General features: G+C 51.5%; 1 protein-coding gene across 9 annotated transcripts in view; it reads right to left on the bottom strand.

Moving 5' to 3' along the window:
- Positions 1–27: 27 nt before the first annotated feature.
- The window catches only part of LOC147112167 (nuclear mitotic apparatus protein 1-like), a 97,912-nt gene continuing 72,271 nt past the window's right edge, over positions 28–25,668 (bottom strand). For all 9 annotated transcript variants that reach the window (XM_085999773.1, XM_085999777.1, XM_085999775.1 and 6 more), the window contains 9 exons: positions 24,507–24,575; positions 11,530–11,631; positions 10,595–10,825; positions 8,383–8,573; positions 6,551–6,797; positions 5,379–5,670; positions 4,060–4,196; positions 2,499–2,723; positions 28–762 (listed from right to left, as the gene is read on the bottom strand). In XM_085999773.1, the coding sequence (XP_085855899.1) occupies positions 538–762; positions 2,499–2,723; positions 4,060–4,196; positions 5,379–5,670; positions 6,551–6,797; positions 8,383–8,573; positions 10,595–10,825; positions 11,530–11,631; positions 24,507–24,575 (1,719 nt within the window). In that variant the 3' untranslated portion in view covers positions 28–537. The remainder of the gene's footprint in view (positions 763–2,498; positions 2,724–4,059; positions 4,197–5,378; positions 5,671–6,550; positions 6,798–8,382; positions 8,574–10,594; positions 10,826–11,529; positions 11,632–24,506; positions 24,576–25,668) is intronic.

Genomic DNA, 25,668 nt, shown 5'->3' with positions numbered 1-25,668 from the left:
ACACCAGCAAAATCGATTCACGACACTTATCCCGGGGCGACTTTATGCATTTGTGTGCGAGTGCCTCACACCTCAATCCACAGACTTTTGACACCGGATAATGCGAGGTGGGAAGAGGGTCACAGGCTGGAGAGGTCGGTCAGTATAAAATTCCCACAATGGCACAACGGGTTACCTGCACCACACGGCTCAAGACGAGAAACACGGGTGCAAGACCATTGTGCAGGATATGGAGGTTGAAAACAGTGGAGACGAGACCGGGTAAATCAAGAATCGATAGTTACCTCCTCATCACTACCTCGTTTATTTCGTCTCTCTTTCTTTCAAAATAAAAAGTTTGCAGATTGTACAAGAAAGAACTTGCATTTATATAGCGCCTTTCACGACCTCAGATGTCCCAAAGCACTTTACAGCCAAGGAAGTACTTTTTGAAGTGTAGTCACTGGTGTAATGTAGGAAACGTGGCAGCCAATTTGTGCACAGCAAGCTCCCACAAACAGCAATGTGATAATGACCAGATAATCTGTTTTAGTGATGTTAGTTGAGGGATAAACATTGGCCCCAGGACACCGGAGTACTTATAAATGCAAGTTCTTTCTTCTGATCGAAAATCCGACTCCCTGTTGCAGCGATAGAGAAACGCACCTGGTTCTTGGCCTTATTGTGAGCCATGCGCTTGGCCTGGTTGGACAGCAAGTGGCCACGTTTGTCCTTTTCCTTCGGGGTCAAGGGGCGTGGAAAGCACCTCTGCTGCTTCTTGGGCTGCAAATTAAGGAAAAATATAAACGGCGAAAGATTTTACAAAGCAGTCCAGGCACTGCACAACGGCAGATCTGCGCTGTGTACGACCATCATTCATTCGAGGGAGTCTGAACTTCGCAACCCACAGAACAAGACCCAGTCTTGATCAGTATTCAGATTCCAAGCCCCTCACAGAATTACATGGAATCTACAGCACAGAAACAGGCCCAACAGGACCGTGCTGGTGTTTATGCTCCACACCAGCCTCTTCATCTCACCCCATCCACACGAGCCTCCTCCCACCCCTCTTCATCTCACCCCATCTGCATATCCTTCCATTCCTTTCTCCCTCATGTATTTATCCAGCTTCTCCTTAAATAGAAACATAGAAGATAGGAGCAGGAGTAGGCCATTCGGCCCCTCGAGCCCGCTCCGCCATTCAATGCAATCATGGCTGATCATCCAAACTCAGTACCCGGTCCCTGCCTTCTCCCCATATCCCTTGATCCCTTTAGCCTTAAGAAATATATCCAACTCCTTGAATATATTTAATGAATTGGCCTCCACTGCCTTCTGTGATAGAGAATTCCACAGGTTCACCACTCTCTGGGTGAAGAAATTCCTCCTCATCTCTGTCCTAAATGGCTTACCCCTTATCCTTAGACTGTGATCCCTGGTTCTGGACTCCCCCGCCATCGGGAACATCCTTCCTGTATCTAGTCTGTCCGGTCCTGTCAGAATTTTATAAGTTTCAAGGAGATCCCCTCTCATTCTTCTAAACCATTATTCAATCCATCGATACTATTCGCCTCAACCACTCCCTGTGGCAGCGAGTTCCACATTCTCACCACTCTCTGGGTAAAGAAGTTTCTCCTGATTCCCCTGTCAGATTTATTAGTGACTATTTCATATCGATGGCCCCGAGTTCTGGTCTCCCCCCACAGGTGGAAACACCTTCTCTACGTCTACCCTATCAAACCCCTTCATAATTTTAGAGACCTCTATCGGGTCACCTCTCGGTCTTTTTCCAGAGCAAAGAGCACCAGCCTGGTCAGCCTGTTCATGACGGGTAGAGCCTCTCAGTTCTGGCATCACCAGTGTGGCTGGGAGTGGCTAGTCTCCTCTTCAGAAGCTCCGCTCCCCAAACGGCATCGCGCCACAGGTGGAAACAAAAAGACTACGGCACCTTTCACATCCTCAGGACGTCCCAAAGCGCTTTACAGCCAAGGAAGTACTTTTGAAGTGGAGTCACTGTTGTAATGTAGGAAACGCAGAAGCTAATTTACGCACAGCAAGCTCCCACAAAGACAATGTGATATTGACCAGATCATCTGTTTCAGTGATATCGGTTGAGGGAATAAAGTTTGGCCCCAGGACACCGGGGAGAACTCCCCTGCTCTTGGAAATAGTGGCTGTGGGATCTTTTACACCCACATGAGAGGGCAGACGGGGCCTCGGTTTAACGTCATTATCACATTGCTGTTTGTGGGAGCTTGCTGTGCGCATATTAGCGGTCACATTTCCTACATTACAACAGTGACTGCACTTCAAAAAAAAAGTACATAATTGGCTGTAAAGTGCTCTGGGATGTCCCAAGGTTGGGAAAGGCGCTGTAGAAATGGGAATTGTTCCTTCCTTTCAGGAATTGCACAAGAGTCTACAGCACAGAAACAGGCCATTCGGCCCAACAGGTCTATGCACCACACGAGCCCCCTCGCATCAAAGGGAGCGGGCTGCTGTCCTCGGCCGCTCCTTACCTCGGGGGTGCCCGATCCCTGGTGTGACTCCTCGGACAGACGCTTGCGCTGGCGAGTGGTGACTCCCTTCCAGTTGGGGTCCTGGGGGTCCGAGGCCAGGGTCTTCTGGCGGGTGCTGTTCAGCTCCTTTATCTGCTGAGGCAGCAGGGTAGCCCGACGGAGAGTCTCCTCGGGGTCTCCGAGCCTCAGCTCATCCTCGGTGAAGATCGGTTCGTTGGCAGCAGTCTGGTGGTGGCCAAGGTGAGGGGGAAAAGAGAGAGAGACGAGAAAAGAAACCCATTAATTCAGTTCAAGGAGCCTTTGCACTGGAGCGAGGGCGACAAGCTTTGCTTAACTGCCTTTGGGGAATTCCTCGCTAACTCCAGATTGGTTCGAGAGGTTTGTTGGTGTCCCCAGGGATTGGGGAGGGTGCGCCACTAGTCTGCTGGAGTTTGGTGAGAGTTGATGGGCCAGTGGAAAGATGATTAAAGAATCATCGTAAATCATGGCCTAATAGAGGTTTTCAAGATGATGAGGTTTTGATCAAGTAAATGGGGATAAACTCTTCCCTCGGGCGAGTGGGTCAATAACCAGAGGTCACTGATTCAAAATCATTGGCAGAAGATCGAGAGGGGACATGAGGAGGAGGAATCTTTTCACTCAGTTGTGGGGATCTGGAATGTCGACCTGAAAAGGTGGTGGAAGCTGATTCCATCAATAATTGTAAAAGGGAGTTGGACGGGTTGAGGATGAGGAACTGACCGGGTTACGGACACACAGCGGGGGGTGGGGGGGGGTGGGACTGAGCACGACTAGAAGGTTGTGGGTTCAAGTCCCACTCCAGTGACGTGAGCACAAAATCCAGGCAGACACTCCCAGTGCAGTACTGAGGGAGCGCCGCACTGTCGGAGGGGCAGTACTGAGGGAGCGCCTCACTGTCGGAGGGGCGGTACTGAGGGAGCGCCGCACTGTCGGAGGGGCAGTACTGAGGGAGCGCCTCACTGTCGGAGGGGCGCTACTGAGGGAGCGCCGCACTGTCGGAGGGGCGGTACTGCGGGAGCGCTGCACTGTCGGAGGGCAGTACTGAGGGAGTGCCGCACTGTCGGAGGGCAGTACTGAGGGAGTGCCGCACTGTCGGAGGGGGCAGTACTGAGGGAGTGCTGCACTGTCGGAGGGGGCAGTACTGAGGGAGTGCTGCACTGTCGGAGGGGCAGTACTGAGGGAGCGCTGCACTGTCGGAGGGGCAGTACTGAGGGAGCGCTGCACTGTCGGAGGGGCAGTACTGAGGGAGCGCCGCACTGTCGGAGGAGCAGTACTGAGGGAGCGCCGCACTGTCGGAGGGGCAGTACTGCGGGAGGTTTTTTTTTGACACTAGGGTAAGCGAGGGATATGGGGATGGGCGAGAAAGTGGAGTTGAGGTTGAAGATTAGCCATGATCTTACTGAATGATGGAGCAGGCACGATGGCGAAATGGCCTCCTCCTGTGCCGTAGGTTTATACGACTACGATTTGATAGGGCAGAGAGAGCGAGCGAGAAACTACTTGCTCTGGGGAAAGGAGCGCGACGTAAAACACTTCTTACGTTGGATTCCACGGGATACGTGGTCTTCATATGGGGGGGACACACCCCGTTCCGACGCTGAAGCTCGGCGATCCGATTCCAGTCGTCCAGCTGATCCGGTTCATCCTGGCAGCCTCCTGGGTACAAAGTGCTCGAGCCTGATCGAGGAGAAAAGCAAATGTAACGCAACACCCATCACTGCCAGGCAAATGAGCAGAGTTTGGGATGCAGATGGGTACCTGAATAAAGATTACCTGCGGCAGATACGAGCATCATTAACCCCGGAACCCAACATATACAACAATTACACGGAATGGTCGTTAGGAGGAGGGTGGACAGGTCTGTCGTGGGCAGGCGCCTATAGGGACATAGGAACAGGAGGAGGCCATTCGGCCCCTCGAGCCTGTTCTGCCATTCAATTGGATCGCGGCTGATCTGTATCTTAACTCCATCCGCCTGTCTTGGTTCCGTGACCCTGAACACCCTTACCCAACAAAAATCGATCAATCTCAGTTTTGAAATTTTCAACTGACAGATGCCTTGTCTGCAAAACTTTTACTTAAAAATAATTCAGTGTGTGAAGTGCTTTGAGATACTGCATCAGTGCAAGCATCTCGCTTCCCCCATCCCCTTTCTAGTGTCTATCTTGGCCAAAAACTACATTTAAACACACACTGACCCTGCAAATTGTCAGTTATTCATCGAACCTTACAGCACAGGAGGAGGCCATTCAGCCCATTGTGCCGGTGCCGGCTCTTTGAAAGGGAGTCCCACTCCCCCCTGCTCTTTCCCCACAGCCCTGCAAATTTTTCCTTTAAGTATTTATTCAATTCCCTTTTTAAAGTTATGATTGAATCTGCTTCCACCGCCCTTTCAGGCAGCGCGTTCCAGATTGTGCACCGCAGCCTATTTTAATATTAATTTTCACTGGCAACTCCGGTCTTTATAGGAGCCTGGATAGAGCGGATGGGAAAGACCAATTTCCCTTAGCAGAGAGGTCAATAGCCAGGGGGTATAGATTGAAAGTTATTGGTGGAAGGGTTAGAGGGTAGTGAGAACTTGTTTCACCCAGAGGGTGGTGGGGGTCTGGAACCTTCTCTGCTCGAAGGAGAACAATCCCAGCTTCTCCAGTCTCTCCACGTAACTGAAGTCCCTCATCCCCGGAACCATTCTAGTAAATCTCTGCACCCTCTCCAAGGCCTTGGCATCCCTCTTAACGTGTGGCGCCCAGAATTGGACACAATACTCCAGTTCTGCCCCCCTCCACTCACCCCCCACCTCCTCATTAACCGACGCGTCCCCCCCACCACCACAACCCCTCCGCACCCCCACAAACGTACTTGAGGTGAGACTGCCGAACGTGGAAAGCCTGGTGGACCTGCGAGTCGAAGGCCGGTAGCCCGGCAGGTTTATCAGGGTGGCGGCCCCCAGGTCCTCGGCGTTGCCGCTGTCATCCAGCGAGTCCTGGGACAGGGAGCGGTCGATGGTCGGCAGCGAGGTGACGGAGGTGGGCCGGTTCCTCCTGCCCCCCCGGGAACGCCGGCCGGCGAGGTTCGGGTGGGAGGCCGAGGACTGGATGCTGACGAACGAAGAGTTCGAGGTGCTGGGTTCCTCGTACTCAACCGTCTGCTTCTGTGAGGAAAGCAAGAGGAACGCACTCAGTGTAAAGGTTAAAGAAGGGGCATTCTCACTGAGACAAACAGCTGCTAATAGTCTGTGCAGAAGCCGTGGCAGAGTAACTAAAAAGGCATATTCTCTTTTTTTAAAATCTATTCTTGGGCTGTGGGCGTCGCTGGCAAGGCCGATTTTTATCGCCCATCCTTAATTGCCCTCTAGGTGGTGGTGGTGAGCCACCTTGTTGAACCGCTGACGTCCGTGTGGTGAAGGTGCTCCCACAGTGCTGTTAGGTAGGGAACAATGTTCGCACACACTTTTTTTTTGGGTGCATGGCCCCTTTAAAGGGGCTGCGCAGCCAATCATTGCACATGTGGTTTTTTTTTTTTCCATTAGAACACCGCTGAACCGGCTGCGCGAGACCTGCGGATCGCTGGGCAGCTTAAAGGGAACATTGGGAGGGAGTTCCAGGATTTTGACCCAGCGATGAAGGAATGGCGATATATTTCCAAGTCTGGATGGTGTGTGACTTGGAGGGGAACTTGGAGGTGGTGGTGTTCCCATGCGCCTGCTGCCCTTGTCCTTCGAGGTGGAAGAGGTCGCGGGTTTGGGAGGTGCTGCTGAAGAAGCCTTGGCGAGTTGCTGCAGTGCATCTTGTAGATGGTACACACTGCAGCCACGGTGCGCTAGTGGTGGAGGGAGTGGATCAGTTACCAAGGATAGGTAGACTACTTCTGGACACTGTCCATCCAGACTTCATTAATAGACAATGCAAGCTGCTGACAGCTCCCAGTCGTGGGGTGAAGGGGAGTGCAAGAAAAGAATTATTATATCTGGAACGAAATCCTCCCTTACAGAATCCTCCACCCCCCACGACAGGAGAGGTTTATACCCATACCTTGGTCATGACGATGTTGATGACTTGAGTTGTGCGTCTCCGCCCAGAGCGGGTTTTCTTGGCCGAGTCCAGGCTCAGGTCTCCGAGCGAGCTGAGGCTGCTGTCCAGTTTGGACTGGCTGTGGTGAGGCAGTGGAGTGAAGTACAGCGACTCCAGGGACTCTTGGTTTCCACGCCGTTTCTGCGCAGCGAGAGATCCGGCTCCCTTGTGAGCGGCGACAGGGGTCTTGTATGCCGCCTTGCCCCTCCTGGGGAACAAAGACAGAAAAATAAAGTTAAAACGTTCGGCTTCCTCAGGACAAAGAGAAAATGCTGGAAATGAACAGGTCGATAGAACGAGCAAGGAGCTTTGTTCACACGCTGACAGTTTCCCAACTTGGTTAGAACTTCGAAGCTGAATCAATTCTCACCGATTAGAAATACCTGAGGATTGAAAGAAATTTAAAAGAGATTTTGAACTTGAAAGATTGATCTATTCCAGCACTGCTCACAGCAGGTAAGAGGATATACTGTTTTATAAACATTATATCATATATGGAGGGAGTGCAGCGAAGATTCACCAGACTGATACCTGGGATGGCAGGAATGACGTATGAGGAGAGATTGGGTCGATTGGGCTTATACTCGCTGGAGTTTAGAAGAATGAGAGGGGGTCTCATTGAAACTTATAAAATTCTAACAGGACTAGACAGACTAGATGCAGGAAGGATGTTCCCGATGGCCGGGGAGTCCAGAACCAGGGGTCACAGTCTAAGGATAAGGGGTAAGCCATTTAGGACAGGGATGAGGAGGAATTTCTTCACCCAGAGAGTGGTGAACCTGTGGAATTCTCTACTACAGAAGGCAGTTGAGGCCAATTCATTAAATATATTCAAGAAGGAGTTAGATATATTTCTTAAGGCTAAAGGGATCAAGGGATATGGGGAGAAAGCAGGGACAGGGTACTGAATTTGGATGATCAGCCATGTTATTAAATGGCGGAGCAGGCTCGAGGGGCCGAATGGCCGACTCCTGCTCCTATCTTCTATGTTTCTATATTATTCTGCTGCCTTTAAGGTCGCACGGTTTCATTGGCGCTATCGGCACATCCTTGGGTCATTTAGAAACTATTGTTTGTATAGGTTGGCGGCTGCTTGTAAATCCCAAGGTCAGAGAAGCCTGGATGAAATGCCTTTTGTCGAGGTTGCTCTGCGCCGCTAACCTAACTGAAGTGCGGCGTTTGCAAACTTGCACATGGACACTTCTGGATCCCTGTACTGGAGGGGGGGGGGGGGGGAAAGCCACAGGGCAGAATCCCGATACTACACGGCCCTCAGCTTAACCCACAACAAAAAGGCTCGAGGGGAAAAAAAACCCCACAAGTCTTAATGTTTAAAAGTACTTAAAAATAAAATAAGAGGCACGCCGAGGCCGTTTGTCCTGGTATTCAGAAAAGATCCCTCATTAGAACCAGCATCAGCCGTGACTCGGTGGGTCGCACTCTTGTCCTTGGAGTCAGAAGGCTGTGGATTCAAGTCCCACTCCAGAGACTCGAGCACAAAATTCAGGATGACACTCGCAGTGCAGTACTGGTCATTACTTATTTCTGTTTGTGGGAGCTTGCTGCGCTCAAATTCGCTGCCGTGTTTCCTACATTACAACAGCGACCACCATCGAAAAATGACAAAGGGTCATCGACCTGAAACGTTAACTCTGTTTCTCTCTCCACAGATGCTGCCTGACCTGCTGAGTGTTTCCAGCATTTTCCGTTTTTATTTCAAAAAATATTTAATTGGCTTTAAAACGATTTGGGCTGTCCGGAAGGGGCTGTATAAATGCAAGTCTCTCTTTTACCTGCCCTCTGTATTCTCCCACGACACAGTCGTCTCCTCCAAGTCGCTGAGCTCGATGCTGTCCTTGCTGAAGTCCGCTTCCGTCTCTGTGGCTCGCGAGGAGCTCCCATCAGCGTCGCCGCGGGATCTCGCGGTTCCGGTGGTCGGGCACGACTTACTGAGTTCCCTCAACTGACGTTCCGAGAAGTCCAGCTGACCGACCGCCGCGCGCACACAAAAAAAAATCCTTTCAGTAACAAAATTGCAGTGACACAGAAATTCAGTCATAAATGAGGAGCAAGTTACACCTGGAACAACGTTCCCGCTTAAGCTGGTCGAGAAGAGTAAAAGATGAAGACAAAGAAATAGTGGTAGCAAGCTTGACCTTAAAGCCCTGCAGATTATAAGAGGATAGAAAGAATAGAAACATAGAAGATAGGAGCAGGAGTAGGCCATTCGGCCCCTCGAGCCTGCTCTGCCATTCAATGAGATCATGGCTGATCATCCAAATTCAGTGCCCTGTCCCTGCCTTCTCCCCATATCCCTTGATCCCTTTAGCCTTAAGAAATATATCAAATTTTTGGGCATGCGGGGTACCTACAATGGAAAAGCTGGTGAGCGGCCTGCGCTGGACCTTGCAGATGAGGGGTAAGGTACTGACTTGGATGAAGAACCGGTTGGCAGACAGGAAGCAAAGAGTTGGAATAAATGGGTCTTTTTCCGAGTGGCAGGCAGTGACTAGTGGGGTACTGCAGGGATCGGTGCTAGGACCCCAGCTATTCGCAATATATATTAATGATCTAGACGAGGGAACTAGATGTAATATCTCCAAATTTGCAGATGACACAAAGCTGGGTGGGCGTTTGCTGTGAGGAGGATGCCGAGAAACTCCAGTATGATTTGGACAGGTTGGGTGATTGGGCAGATGCAATATAACGTGGATAAATGCGAGGTTATCCACTTGGTGGCAAAAACAGAAAGGCAGATTATTATCTGAACGGCAATAGATTGGGAGAAGGGGAAGTGCAACGAGACCTGGGTGTCCTTGTGCACCAGTCGCTGAAGGTAAGCATGCAGATGCAGCAGGCGGTTAAGAAGGCAAATGGTATGTTGGCCTTCGTAGCGAGAGGGTTCGAGTACAGGAACAAGGATGTCTTGCTGCAGTTGTACAGGGCCTTGGTGAGACCACACCTTGAGTATTGCGTGCAGTTTTGGTCGCCTTATCTGAGGAAGGATGTTCTTGCCATGGAGGGAGTGCAGCGAAGATTCACCAGACTGATACCCGGGATGGCAGGAATGACGTATGAGGAGAGATTGGGTCGATTGGGCTTATACTCGCTGGAGTTTAGAAGAATGAGAGGGGATCTCATTGAAACTTATAAAATTCTAACAGGACTAGACAGACTAGATGCAGGAAGGATGTTCCTGATGGCCGGGAAGTCCAGAACTGGGGGTCACAGTCTAAGTATAAGGGGTAAGCCATTTAAGACAGAGATGAGGAGGAATTTCTTCACCCAGAGAGTGGTGAACCTGTGGAATTCTCTACCACAGAAGGCAGTAGAGGCCAATTCATTAAATATATTCAAGAAGGAGTTAGATATATTTCTTAAGGCTAAAGGGATCAAGGGATATGGGGAGAAGGCAGGGACAGGGTACTGAATTTGGATGATCAGCCATGATCTCATTGAATGGCGGAGCAGGCTCGAGGGGCCGAATGGCCTACTCCTGCTCCTATCTTCTATGTTTCTATGTCTACCACCCTTTGCGTGAACAAGTGTCCTAGATTCCCCACCAGTCGATCTACCCTATCAATTAGTTTTAAAATCCTAAAAACCTCAATCAAATAAACCTGTAACCATCTAGATTCCAGGGAATAAAAGCCAATTTTATGCAATCTCTCCTCATAATCTAACCCTTGGAGCCCTGGTGACATTCTGCTGAATCTGCGTTGCACTCCTTCCAAGGCCAATATATCCTTCCTAAGGTATGGTGCCCAGAACTGTACACAGTGTTCCTGATGCGGTCTAATCAGGGCTTTGTATAGCTGTAGCAAAACTTCCTCCCCTCTATATTCCAGCCTTCTAGTTATAAAGACTAACATTACTTTAGCCTTTTAGATTATTGGTACTTAACTACTACATTTTAGTGATTTGTGTACATGGACCCCTAAATCGCTTTGGATCTCCACTGTTCCCACCGTTAAAAGTTCCTACATGATCGCTCCGATTGTCTACCTGTGCAGAGAGGGTCTTGTTCTTCTGGGTGGCCTCCTTCACCTCCCTCACCGCCTGCTGCACCTCCTTGCGCAGCCGCTCGGACTCCGCGCGCAGGTCCACGCCCTCCTGCCTCGCGGCGGCGAGCTGCTTTTCCAGGGCGGAGACGCTCTTCCCGCTGGCTTCCAGCTTCTCGGTCAGCTCAAGGTTCAGCATCTTCTTACTGTCGTAGTGAGTCTTTGCCTTCTCCAGCTACATTTCAGTGGGTACGGTGGGGGGGGGTAAATAAATACAAGGGAACACAATGAAACATACCTGCCAGAAAAATCACAACTCTAACCTTTGAATCATCATGTCCCGTTCACCCATCGCCCCCTGTGTTCGCTGACCTACAATGGCTCCCAGTCCGGCAACGCCTCGAGTTTAAAATTCTCATCCTTGTTTTCAAATCCCTCCATGGCCTTGCCCCCTCCCTATCTCTGTAACCTCCTCCAGCCCTACAACCCTCCGAGATCTCTGCGCTCCTCCAATTCTGGCCTCTAGCACATCCCTGATCTTCATCACTCCACCATTGGCGGCCGGGCCTTCAGCTGCCCGAGCTCTGGAATTCCCTCCCTAAACCTCTCCGCCTCACTCTCCTCCTTTAAGGCTCTCCTTAAAACCTCCCTCTTTGACCAAGCTTTTTGGTCACCTGCCCTAATATCTCATGTGGCTCGGTGTCAAATTTTATTTGATAATCGCTCCTGTGACACGCCTTGGGACGTTTTATGACGTGAAAGGTGCTATATAAATGCAGGTTATACCCTCAGGCCCTAACGCCAATGGGTCACTGTGAACCGCGTCACAACTTTAGACGGATACTGCAACCAGCAGATATTTAAATGGAATAAAAAACAAGAACCACATGTTCCCATGGGGACACACAGTCACTGCTGAATTAGATCAGTGGGACGAACCTGGGCCTTGGCGTGCTGAACGACCTCCTCCTTCTTCTCGAGCTGTGCACGGAGCTCCGCCACCTGCTGCTCCAACTTCTCCTGCGCCTCGCTATCTCGTGCCTAGGATTGCAATATCGAATTTGCGGTTAGTGGAGTGTCTCAAACATCTGGTTTCAGCAAATGATGCAATCCGAAATAGAAGTGGAAACACCTGGCCACAAGCAGTGCAGGAGACAGCCATTGGGCCCATCGCGTCTTTGCTGCATCAATCTCAAACTAATCCCACTGCCTCGCTCTCCCCATAGCCCTGTATCAATCCTAAACTAATCCCACTGCCCCGCTCTCTCCCCATAGCCCTGTATCAATCCCAAACTAATCCCACTGCCCCGCTCTCTCCCCATAGCCCTGTATCAATCTCAAACTAATCCCACTGCCTCGCTCTCCCCATAGCCCTGTATCAATCTCAAACTAATCCCACTGCCCCGCTCTCCCCATAGCCCTGTATCAATCTCAAACTAATCCCACTGCCCCGCTCTCTCCCCATAGCCCTGTATCAATCTCAAACTAATCCCACTGCCTCGCTCTCCCCATAGCCCTGTATCAATCTCAAACTAATCCCACTGCCCCGCTCTCTCCCCATAGCCCTGTATCAATCTCAAACTAATCCCACTGCCCCGCTCTCTCCCCATAGCCCTGTATCAATCTCAAACTAATCCCACTGCCTCGCTCTCCCCATAGCCCTGTATCAATCTCAAACTAATCCCACTGCCTCGCTCTCCCCATAGCCCTGTATCAATCTCAAACTAATCCCACTGCCCCGCTCTCTCCCCATAGCCCTGTATCAATCTCAAACTAATCCCACTGCCTCGCTCTCTCCCCATAGCCCTGTATCAATCCCAAACTAATCCCACTGCCCCGCTCTCTCCCCATAGCCCTGTATCAATCTCAAACTAATCCCACTGCCCCGCTCTCTCCCCATAGCCCTGTATCAATCCCAAACTAATCCCACTGCCCCGCTCTCTCCCCATAGCCCTGTATCAATCTCAAACTAATCCCACTGCCCCGCTCTCCCCATAGCCCTGTATCAATCTCAAACTAATCCCACTGCCCCGCTCTCCCCATAGCCCTGTATCAATCTCAAACTAATCCCACTGCCCCGCTCTCTCCCCATAGCCCTGTATCAATCTCAAACTAATCCCACTGCCTCGCTCTCTCCCCATAGCCCTGTATCAATCTCAAACTAATCCCACTGCCCCGCTCTCTCCCCATAGCCCTGTATCAATCCCAAACTAATCCCACTGCCTCGCTCTCCCCATAGCCCTGTATCAATCTCAAACTAATCCCACTGCCCCGCTCTCCCCATAGCCCTGTATCAATCTCAAACTAATCCCACTGCCCCGCTCTCCCCATAGCCCTGTATCAATCTCAAACTAATCCCACTGCCCCGCTCTCCCCATAGCCCTGTATCAATCTCAAACTAATCCCACTGCCCCGCTCTCTCCCCGTAGCCCTGTATCAATCTCAAACTAATCCCACTGCCTCGCTCTCCCCATAGCCCTGTATCAATCTCAAACTAATCCCACTGCCTCGCTCTCCCCATAGCCCTGTATCAATCTCAAACTAATCCCACTGCCCCGCTCTCTCCCCATAGCCCTGTATCAATCTCAAACTAATCCCACTGCCCCGCTCTCTCCCCGTAGCCCTGTATCAATCTCAAACTAATCCCACTGCCCCACTCTCCCCATAGCCCTGTATCAATCTCAAACTAATCCCACTGCCCCGCTCTCTCCCCATAGCCCTGTATCAATCTCAAACTAATCCCACTGCCCCGCTCTCTCCCCATAGCCCTGTATCAATCTCAAACTAATCCCACTGCCCCACTCTCCCCATAGCCCTGTATCAATCTCAAACTAATCCCACTGCCCCGCTCTCTCCCCATAGCCCTGTATCAATCTCAAACTAATCCCACTGCCCCGCTCTCTCCCCATAGCTCTGTATCAATCTCAAACTAATCCCACTGCCCCGCTCTCTCCCCATAGCCCTGTATCAATCTCAAACTAATCCCACTGCCCCGCTCTCTCCCCATAGCCCTGTATCAATCTCAAACTAATCCCACTGCCTCTCTCTCCCCATAGCCCCGTATCAATCCCAAACTAATCCCACTGCCCCGCTCTCCCCATAGCCCTGTATCAATCTCAAACTAATCCCACTGCCTCGCTCTCCCCATAGCCCTGTATCAATCTCAAACTAATCCCACTGCCTCGCTCTCCCCATAGCCCTGTATCAATCTCAAACTAATCCCACTGCCTCGCTCTCCCCATAGCCCTGTATCAATCTCAAACTAATCCCACTGCCTCGCTCTCCCCATAGCCCTGTATCAATCTCAAACTAATCCCACTGCCCCGCTCTCCCCATAGCCCTGTATCAATCTCAAACTAATCCCACTGCCTCGCTCTCCCCATAGCCCTGTATCAATCTCAAACTAATCCCACTGCCTCGCTCTCCCCATAGCCCTGTATCAATCCCAAACTAATCCCACTGCCTCACTCTCCCCATAGCCCTGTATCAATCCCAAACTAATCCCACTGCCTCGCTCTCCCCATAGCCCTGTATCAATCTCAAACTAATCCCACTGCCCCGCTCTCTCCCCATAGCCCTGTATCAATCCCAAACTAATCCCACTGCCCCGCTCTCTCCCCATAGCCCTGTATCAATCTCAAACTAATCCCACTGCCTCGCTCTCTCCCCATAGCCCTGTATCAATCTCAAACTAATCCCACTGCCTCTCTCTCCCCATAGCCCTGTATCAATCTCAAACTAATCCCACTGCCCCGCTCTCTCCCCATAGCCCTGTATCAATCCCAAACTAATCCCACTGCCTCACTCTCCCCATAGCTCTGTATCAATCTCAAACTAATCCCACTGCCTCGCTCTCCCCATAGCCCTGTATCAATCCCAAACTAATCCCACTGCCTCACTCTCCCCATAGCCCTGTATCAATCTCAAACTAATCCCACTGCCCCGCTCTCTCCCCATAGCCCTGTATCAATCCCAAACTAATCCCACTGCCCCGCTCTCTCCCCATAGCCCTGTATCAATCTCAAACTAATCCCACTGCCTCGCTCTCTCCCCATAGCCCTGTATCAATCTCAAACTAATCCCACTGCCTCGCTCTCCCCATAGCCCTGTATCAATCCCAAACTAATCCCACTGCCTCACTCTCCCCATAGCCCTGTATCAATCTCAAACTAATCCCACAGCCCCGCTCTCTCCCCATAGCCCTGTATCAATCTCAAACTAATCCCACTGACTCGCTCTCCCCATAGCCCTGTATCAATCCCAAACTAATCCCACTGCCTCACTCTCCCCATAGCCCTGTATCAATCTCAAACTAATCCCACTGCCCCGCTCTCTCCCCATAGCCCTGTATCAATCCCAAACTAATCCCACTGCCTCGCTCTCCCCATAGCCCTGTATCAATCCCAAACTAATCCCACTGCCCCGCTCTCTCCCCATAGCCCTGTATCAATCTCAAACTAATCCCACTGCCTCGCTCTCCCCATAGCCCTGTATCAATCCCAAACTAATCCCACTGCCTCGCTCTCCCCATAGCTCTGTATCAATCTCAAACTAATCCCACTGCCTCGCTCTCCCCATAGCCCTGAATCAATCCCAAACTAATCCCACTGCCCCGCTCTCTCCCCGTAGCCCTGTATCAATCTCAAACTAATCCCACTGCCTCGCTCTCCCCATAGCCCTGTATCAATCCCAAACTAATCCCACTGCCCCGCTCTCTCCCCATAGCCCTGTATCAATCCCAAACTAATCCCACTGCCCCGCTCTCTCCCCATAGCCCTGTATCAATCTCAAACTAATCCCACTGCCTCGCTCACCCCATAGCCCTGTATCAATCCCAAACTAATCCCACTGCCTCGCTCTCCCCATAGCCCTGTATCAATCCCAAACTAATCCCACTGCCCCGCTCTCTCCCCATAGCCCTGTATCAATCTCAAACTAATCCCACTGCCTCGCTCACCCCATAGCCCTGTATCAATCCCAAACTAATCCCACTGCCTCGCTCTCTCCCCATAGCCCTGTATCAATCTCAAACTAATCCCACTGCCTCGCTCTCCCCATAGCCCTGTATCAATCCCAAACTAATCCCACTGCCTCGCTCTCCCCATAGCCCTGTATCAATCCCAAACTAATCCCACTGCCCCGCTCTCTCCCCATAGCCCTGTATCAATCTCAAACGAATCCCACTGCCTCGCTCTCCCCATAGCCCTGTATCAATCCCAAACTAATCCCACTGCCCCGCTCTCTCCCCGTAGCCCTGTATCAATCTCAAACTAATCCCACTGCCTCGCTCTCCCCATAGCCCTGTATCAATCCCAAACTAATCCCACTGCCCCGCTCTCTCCCCGTAGCCCTGTATCAATCCCAAACTAATCCCACTGCCTCACTCTCCCCATAGCTCTGTATCAATCTCAAACTAATCCCACTGCCTCGCTCTCCCCATAGCCCTGTATCAATCCCAAACTAATCCCACTGCCTCACTCTCCCCATAGCCCTGTATCAATCCCAAACTAATCCCACTGCCCCGCTCTCTCCCCGTAGCCCTGTATCAATCCCAAACTAATCCCACTGCCTCACTCTCCCCATAGCTCTGTATCAATCTCAAACTAATCCCACTGCCTCGCTCTCCCCATAGCCCTGTATCAATCCCAAACTAATCCCACTGCCTCACTCTCCCCATAGCCCTGTATCAATCTCAAACTAATCCCACTGCCCCGCTCTCTCCCCATAGCCCTGTATCAATCCCAAACTAATCCCACTGCCCCGCTCTCTCCCCATAGCCCTGTATCAATCTCAAACTAATCCCACTGCCTCGCTCTCTCCCCATAGCCCTGTATCAATCTCAAACTAATCCCACTGCCTCGCTCTCCCCATAGCCCTGTATCAATCCCAAACTAATCCCACTGCCTCACTCTCCCCATAGCCCTGTATCAATCCCAAACTAATCCCACTGCCCCGCTCTCTCCCCATAGCCCTGTATCAATCTCAAACTAATCCCACTGCCTCGCTCTCCCCATAGCCCTGTATCAATCCCAAACTAATCCCACTGCCCCGCTCTCTCCCCGTAGCCCTGTATCAATCTCAAACTAATCCCACTGCCTCGCTCTCCCCATAGCCCTGTATCAATCCCAAACTAATCCCACTGCCCCGCTCTCTCCCCGTAGCCCTGTATCAATCCCAAACTAATCCCACTGCCTCGCTCTCCCCATAGCCCTGTATCAATCTCAAACTAATCCCACTGCCCCGCTCTCCCCATAGCCCTGTATCAATCCCAAACTAATCCCACTGCCCCGCTCTCCCCATAGCCCTGTATCAATCCCAAACTAATCCCACTCTCTCCCCATAGCCCTGTATCAATCCCAAACTAATCCCACTCTCTCCCCATAGCCCTGTATTCATCCCAAACTAATCCCACTGCCCCGCTCTCTCCCCATAGCCCTGTATCAATCCCAAACTAATCCCACTCTCTCCCCATAGCCCTGTATTCATCCCAAACTAATCCCACTGCCTCGCTCTCCCCATAGCCCTGTATCAATCCCCAAACTAATCCCACTCTCCCCATAGCCCTGTATTAATCCCAAACTAATCCCACTGCCCCGCTCTCCCCATAGCCCTGTATCAATCTCAAACTAATCCCACTGCCTCGCTCTCCCCATAGCCCTGTATCAATCTCAAACTAATCCCACTGCCTCTCTCTCCCCATAGCCCCGTATCAATCCCAAACTAATCCCACTGCCCCGCTCTCCCCATAGCCCTGTATCAATCTCAAACTAATCCCACTGCCTCGCTCTCCCCATAGCCCTGTATCAATCTCAAACTAATCCCACTGCCTCGCTCTCCCCATAGCCCTGTATCAATCTCAAACTAATCCCACTGCCTCGCTCTCCCCATAGCCCTGTATCAATCTCAAACTAATCCCACTGCCTCGCTCTCCCCATAGCCCTGTATCAATCTCAAACTAATCCCACTGCCCCGCTCTCCCCATAGCCCTGTATCAATCTCAAACTAATCCCACTGCCTCGCTCTCCCCATAGCCCTGTATCAATCTCAAACTAATCCCACTGCCTCGCTCTCCCCATAGCCCTGTATCAATCCCAAACTAATCCCACTGCCTCACTCTCCCCATAGCCCTGTATCAATCCCAAACTAATCCCACTGCCTCGCTCTCCCCATAGCCCTGTATCAATCTCAAACTAATCCCACTGCCCCGCTCTCTCCCCATAGCCCTGTATCAATCCCAAACTAATCCCACTGCCCCGCTCTCTCCCCATAGCCCTGTATCAATCTCAAACTAATCCCACTGCCTCGCTCTCTCCCCATAGCCCTGTATCAATCTCAAACTAATCCCACTGCCTCTCTCTCCCCATAGCCCTGTATCAATCTCAAACTAATCCCACTGCCCCGCTCTCTCCCCATAGCCCTGTATCAATCCCAAACTAATCCCACTGCCTCACTCTCCCCATAGCTCTGTATCAATCTCAAACTAATCCCACTGCCTCGCTCTCCCCATAGCCCTGTATCAATCCCAAACTAATCCCACTGCCTCACTCTCCCCATAGCCCTGTATCAATCTCAAACTAATCCCACTGCCCCGCTCTCTCCCCATAGCCCTGTATCAATCCCAAACTAATCCCACTGCCCCGCTCTCTCCCCATAGCCCTGTATCAATCTCAAACTAATCCCACTGCCTCGCTCTCTCCCCATAGCCCTGTATCAATCTCAAACTAATCCCACTGCCTCGCTCTCCCCATAGCCCTGTATCAATCCCAAACTAATCCCACTGCCTCACTCTCCCCATAGCCCTGTATCAATCTCAAACTAATCCCACAGCCCCGCTCTCTCCCCATAGCCCTGTATCAATCTCAAACTAATCCCACTGACTCGCTCTCCCCATAGCCCTGTATCAATCCCAAACTAATCCCACTGCCTCACTCTCCCCATAGCCCTGTATCAATCTCAAACTAATCCCACTGCCCCGCTCTCTCCCCATAGCCCTGTATCAATCCCAAACTAATCCCACTGCCTCGCTCTCCCCATAGCCCTGTATCAATCCCAAACTAATCCCACTGCCCCGCTCTCTCCCCATAGCCCTGTATCAATCTCAAACTAATCCCACTGCCTCGCTCTCCCCATAGCCCTGTATCAATCCCAAACTAATCCCACTGCCTCGCTCTCCCCATAGCTCTGTATCAATCTCAAACTAATCCCACTGCCTCGCTCTCCCCATAGCCCTGAATCAATCCCAAACTAATCCCACTGCCCCGCTCTCTCCCCGTAGCCCTGTATCAATCTCAAACTAATCCCACTGCCTCGCTCTCCCCATAGCCCTGTATCAATCCCAAACTAATCCCACTGCCCCGCTCTCTCCCCATAGCCCTGTATCAATCCCAAACTAATCCCACTGCCCCGCTCTCTCCCCATAGCCCTGTATCAATCTCAAACTAATCCCACTGCCTCGCTCACCCCATAGCCCTGTATCAATCCCAAACTAATCCCACTGCCTCGCTCTCCCCATAGCCCTGTATCAATCCCAAACTAATCCCACTGCCCCGCTCTCTCCCCATAGCCCTGTATCAATCTCAAACTAATCCCACTGCCTCGCTCACCCCATAGCCCTGTATCAATCCCAAACTAATCCCACTGCCCCGCTCTCTCCCCGTAGCCCTGTATCAATCTCAAACTAATCCCACTGCCTCGCTCTCCCCATAGCCCTGTATCAATCCCAAACTAATCCCACTGCCTCGCTCTCTCCCCATAGCCCTGTATCAATCTCAAACTAATCCCACTGCCTCGCTCTCCCCATAGCCCTGTATCAATCCCAAACTAATCCCACTGCCTCGCTCTCCCCATAGCCCTGTATCAATCCCAAACTAATCCCACTGCCCCGCTCTCTCCCCATAGCCCTGTATCAATCTCAAACGAATCCCACTGCCTCGCTCTCCCCATAGCCCTGTATCAATCCCAAACTAATCCCACTGCCCCGCTCTCTCCCCGTAGCCCTGTATCAATCTCAAACTAATCCCACTGCCTCGCTCTCCCCATAGCCCTGTATCAATCCCAAACTAATCCCACTGCCCCGCTCTCTCCCCGTAGCCCTGTATCAATCCCAAACTAATCCCACTGCCTCACTCTCCCCATAGCTCTGTATCAATCTCAAACTAATCCCACTGCCTCGCTCTCCCCATAGCCCTGTATCAATCCCAAACTAATCCCACTGCCTCACTCTCCCCATAGCCCTGTATCAATCCCAAACTAATCCCACTGCCCCGCTCTCTCCCCGTAGCCCTGTATCAATCCCAAACTAATCCCACTGCCTCACTCTCCCCATAGCTCTGTATCAATCTCAAACTAATCCCACTGCCTCGCTCTCCCCATAGCCCTGTATCAATCCCAAACTAATCCCACTGCCTCACTCTCCCCATAGCCCTGTATCAATCTCAAACTAATCCCACTGCCCCGCTCTCTCCCCATAGCCCTGTATCAATCCCAAACTAATCCCACTGCCCCGCTCTCTCCCCATAGCCCTGTATCAATCTCAAACTAATCCCACTGCCTCGCTCTCTCCCCATAGCCCTGTATCAATCTCAAACTAATCCCACTGCCTCGCTCTCCCCATAGCCCTGTATCAATCCCAAACTAATCCCACTGCCTCACTCTCCCCATAGCCCTGTATCAATCCCAAACTAATCCCACTGCCCCGCTCTCTCCCCATAGCCCTGTATCAATCTCAAACTAATCCCACTGCCTCGCTCTCCCCATAGCCCTGTATCAATCCCAAACTAATCCCACTGCCCCGCTCTCTCCCCGTAGCCCTGTATCAATCTCAAACTAATCCCACTGCCTCGCTCTCCCCATAGCCCTGTATCAATCCCAAACTAATCCCACTGCCCCGCTCTCTCCCCGTAGCCCTGTATCAATCCCAAACTAATCCCACTGCCTCGCTCTCCCCATAGCCCTGTATCAATCTCAAACTAATCCCACTGCCCCGCTCTCCCCATAGCCCTGTATCAATCCCAAACTAATCCCACTGCCCCGCTCTCCCCATAGCCCTGTATCAATCCCAAACTAATCCCACTCTCTCCCCATAGCCCTGTATCAATCCCAAACTAATCCCACTCTCTCCCCATAGCCCTGTATTCATCCCAAACTAATCCCACTGCCCCGCTCTCTCCCCATAGCCCTGTATCAATCCCAAACTAATCCCACTCTCTCCCCATAGCCCTGTATTCATCCCAAACTAATCCCACTGCCTCGCTCTCCCCATAGCCCTGTATCAATCCCCAAACTAATCCCACTCTCCCCATAGCCCTGTATTAATCCCAAACTAATCCCACTGCCCCGCTCTCCCCATAGCCCTGTATCAATCTCAAACTAATCCCACTGCCTCGCTCTCCCCATAGCCCTGTATCAATCTCAAACTAATCCCACTGCCTCGCTCTCCCCATAGCCCTGTATCAATCCCAAACTAATCCCACTGCCTCACTCTCCCCATAGCCCTGTATCAATCCCAAACTAATCCCACTGCCTCGCTCTCCCCATAGCCCTGTATCAATCTCAAACTAATCCCACTGCCCCGCTCTCTCCCCATAGCCCTGTATCAATCCCAAACTAATCCCACTGCCTCACTCTCCCCATAGCCCTGTATCAATCTCAAACTAATCCCACTGCCCCGCTCTCTCCCCATAGCCCTGTATCAATCCCAAACTAATCCCACTGCCCCGCTCTCTCCCCATAGCCCTGTATCAATCTCAAACTAATCCCACTGCCTCGCTCTCTCCCCATAGCCCTGTATCAATCTCAAACTAATCCCACTGCCTCGCTCTCCCCATAGCCCTGTATCAATCCCAAACTAATCCCACTGCCTCACTCTCCCCATAGCCCTGTATCAATCTCAAACTAATCCCACTGCCCCGCTCTCTCCCCATAGCCCTGTATCAATCTCAAACTAATCCCACTGCCTCGCTCTCCCCATAGCCCTGTATCAATCCCAAACTAATCCCACTGCCTCGCTCTCCCCATAGCCCTGTATCAATCCCAAACTAATCCCACTGCCCCGCTCTCTCCCCATAGCCCTGTATCAATCTCAAACTAATCCCACTGCCTCGCTCTCCCCATAGCCCTGTATCAATCCCAAACTAATCCCACTGCCTCGCTCTCCCCATAGCTCTGTATCAATCTCAAACTAATCCCACTGCCTCGCTCTCCCCATAGCCCTGTATCAATCCCAAACTAATCCCACTGCCCCGCTCTCTCCCCGTAGCCCTGTATCAATCTCAAACTAATCCCACTGCCTCGCTCTCCCCATAGCCCTGTATCAATCCCAAACTAATCCCACTGCCCCGCTCTCTCCCCGTAGCCCTGTATCAATCTCAAACTAATCCCACTGCCTCGCTCTCCCCATAGCCCTGTATCAATCCCAAACTAATCCCACTGCCTCGCTCTCTCCCCATAGCCCTGTATCAATCTCAAACTAATCCCACTGCCTCGCTCTCCCCATAGCCCTGTATCAATCCCAAACTAATCCCACTGCCTCGCTCTCCCCATAGCCCTGTATCAATCCCAAACTAATCCCACTGCCCCGCTCTCTCCCCGTAGCCCTGTATCAATCTCAAACTAATCCCACTGCCTCGCTCTCCCCATAGCCCTGTATCAATCCCAAACTAATCCCACTGCCCCGCTCTCTCCCCGTAGCCCTGTATCAATCCCAAACTAATCCCACTGCCTCGCTCTCCCCATAGCCCTGTATCAATCCCAAACTAATCCCACTGCCCCGCTCTCCCCATAGCCCTGTATCAATCCCAAACTAATCCCACTCTCTCCCCATAGCCCTGTATCAATCCCAAACTAATCCCACTGCCTCGCTCTCCCCATAGCCTTGTATCAATCTCAAACTAATCCCACTGCCCCGCTCTCCCCATAGCCCTGTATCAATCCCAAACTAATCCCACTGCCCCGCTCTCTCCCCGTAGCCCTGTATCAATCCCAAACTAATCCCACTCTCTCCCCATAGCCCTGTATTCATCCCAAACTAATCCCACTGCCCCGCTCTCTCCCCATAGCCCTGTATCAATCCCAAACTAATCCCACTCTCTCCCCATAGCCCTGTATTCATTCCAAACTAATCCCACTGCCTCGCTCTCCCCATAGCCCTGTATCAATCCCCAAACTAATCCCACTCTCCCCATAGCCCTGTATTAATCCCAAACTAATCCCACTGCCCCGCTCTCCCCATAGCCCTGTATCAATCCCAAACTAATCCCACTGCCCCGCTCTCTCCCCATAGCCCTGTATCAATCCCAAACTAATCCCACTGCCCCACTCTCTCCCCATAGCCCTGCATCAATCCCAAACTGACCCCACTCTCCCCATAGCCCTGCATCAATCCCAAACTAATCCCACTGCCCCGCTCTCTCCCCATAGCCCTGTATTCATCCCAAACTAATCCCACTGCCTCGCTCTCCCCATAGCCCTGTATCAATCCCCAAACTAATCCCACTCTCCCCATAGCCCTGTATTAATCCCAAACTAATCCCACTGCCCCGCTCTCCCCATAGCCCTGTATCAATCCCAAACTAATCCCACTGCCCCGCTCTCTCCCCATAGCCCTGTATCAATCCCAAACTAATCCCACTGCCCCGCTCTCTCCCCATAGCCCTGTATCAATCCCAAACTAATCCCACTGCCCCACTCTCTCCCCATAGCCCTGCATCAATCCCAAACTGACCCCACTGCCCCACTCTCTCCCCATAGCCCTGCATCAATCCCAAACTAATCCCACTGCCCCGCTCTCTCCCCATAGCCCTGTATCAATCCCAAACTAATCCCACTGCCCCGCTCTCTCCCCATAGCCCTGTATCAATCCCAAACTAATCCCACTGCCCCGCTCTCTCCCCATAGCCCTGTATCAATCCCAAACTAATCCCAAGACTGCGCTGTTGTAATGTAGGAAATGCTGCAGCCAATTTGCACACAGCGATGTCCCACAAATAGCAATGAGATAATGACCAGTCAATTTTTTCTTAAGGTGTTGGTTGAGGGGTAAATATTGGTCTTGGGTGATGGGTGTGCACGAGTTTGAGTGGATGAGGCCTTGCCAGTGTCAAGATCCCAGGTCCACACTCGGCAAGGGGCTGCCTCGGGAGGCCAACCCCTTTTACGCATTTATTCCACTAAGATAACACATCTCAACAAAGCGCATGTCTTTTCTGTGAGAAACTTTAATCCCAAAACCGTGACAATGGTTCCACGAGCAGCCGCAGTCAATGGGTTTTATCGCGGAGTCACACTCTTTAACCCAGAGTTGTGCAATACACCAGCCAGATGTGGCTAGTTGGGAATCCAAATGTGGCGAATTGCAGTAAATAAAAAAAAGTAATAGACACCGTCCTTGGTCATGTGATCGCAATACTCTTATTCGCACGGCGTGTGCGTGTGAACTTTAACCTTTTTGTGTATTGGTAAAACGAAAAGCAGAGTGCGCGAGTGTGTTTTGATCGCTGTGGCTGCTTTACTTCCTTGGTCACAGAATGGCGGCAGAAGTTTGTTAAGTGAATATACCCGCGTGAAGTATTGTGTATATTTTCTACTAAAATTAGCGGATGTGGCTAAAACGGTGTTCCTGTGGCCAATGTTCCCCGATCGCGAGGCCCCGCGCAGGCTGCTCGCCAACGCTGCCGCTGGAAGAGGTACCGCGCATACGCGGCCGCGCAGCAAATTTAAAGGGCCCGCGCGGGGGGGACGGGGAATAAATTAGAGGCAGCATTGCCTGTGGCTGTGGTCAGCGATTTGTATCGGACAAGCCTGATTTAACCTCTGATTTATTTTGAAGGAGACAGAGCGGTGAGGAAAGGAATCCGACCAGTGGCCGCCAAGCGAAGCAATGAAGGATGGACGGGACCCTGCGCGCTGGTCTGCCTTACCTTGAGTTTCTGCAGCTTGCTTTTGGCTGCTGCGTCATGCTGGGCCAGCTTCTGATTCAGATCTGCAATCTGGAACAAACCAAACAAAATCCCCATTAAACGTGGAAAGGAGACCTTGGCCGCTTTGGGGGTGACCAGCGCCCGAGTCACAGCTCCTTTCACGGCCTAAAGCGCTTTACAGCCAATGGAGTCCTCTTTTGAAGTGCAGTCGCCGTTAACCTCCGACACCTCCCTCGTCACCTTGCAACCAATATTCCCCCTAATTTTTTTTGTTGGCTGCACAGCCCATTCACACTTAACAATGGAAAGGCTGGTCCCGGGCTGTGCAGGACCAGCAGAGAGCTGCGCGGCTTAGAGGAAACGTTGCTCGCAACCATGGCCCCCTCCCCGCCTCTGACACCTTGTACGTCAAGGTTGGGAATTAACAAGCGCGCAAAGAGACACAGTGTTATCGTTTTAATTATGACGTTTTTACATTCACTGTAGATTAAGCTGAATGCGTTACATCTCAATAGCGCACAGGTACAAAAAAAAACACCAAACAGACTAATGGAATGTTGGCCTTTATCTCGAGGGGGTTGGAATACACAGGGGAGGAAGTGATGCTTCAGCTGTACCGAGCTCTGGTCAGACCCCAGCGGGAGTCACTGGGTTCAGTTCCGGGCCCCGCACCTCAGGAAGGATATATCGGCCTCGGAGGGGGAGCAGCGCCGATTCACCAGACTGATACCGGGGCTGAAAGGGTTAAAGATTGAATAACAGAAAACGCTGGAAAAACTCAGCAGGTCAGGCAACATCCGTGGAGAGAGAAACGAGTCAACGTTTCGGGTCGAAACCCTTCGTCAGAACTGAGAAAAAAAGGCAGGAAATGAAAGAGATTAACAGGCAGTTTGGGGGCTGGGAAATGGGGGAGGGGAGTTGAATAAACTCGAGTTAGTATTCCCTGGAGTTTAAGAAGATTGAGGGGTGATCTAATCGAGGTATTTAAAGAGATAGGGTCGAGAGAGAGAAACTATTTCCTCTGGTGGGGGGAGTCCAGAACAAGGGGGCAGAACCTTAAAATTAGAGCCAGGCCGTTCAGGGGCGATGTCAGGAAGCACTTCTTCACACAAAGCGGGGTGGAAATCTGGAACTCTCTCCCCCCAAAAGCTGTAGATCCTGG

The sequence above is a fragment of the Somniosus microcephalus genome, chromosome 10 (assembly GCF_052327205.1).
Source record: "Somniosus microcephalus isolate GS21.2 chromosome 10, FLI_Smic_1.0, whole genome shotgun sequence".
Classification (NCBI taxonomy): domain Eukaryota; kingdom Metazoa; phylum Chordata; class Chondrichthyes; order Squaliformes; family Somniosidae; genus Somniosus; species Somniosus microcephalus.
This window is presented reverse-complemented; position numbering and strand designations above follow the sequence as displayed.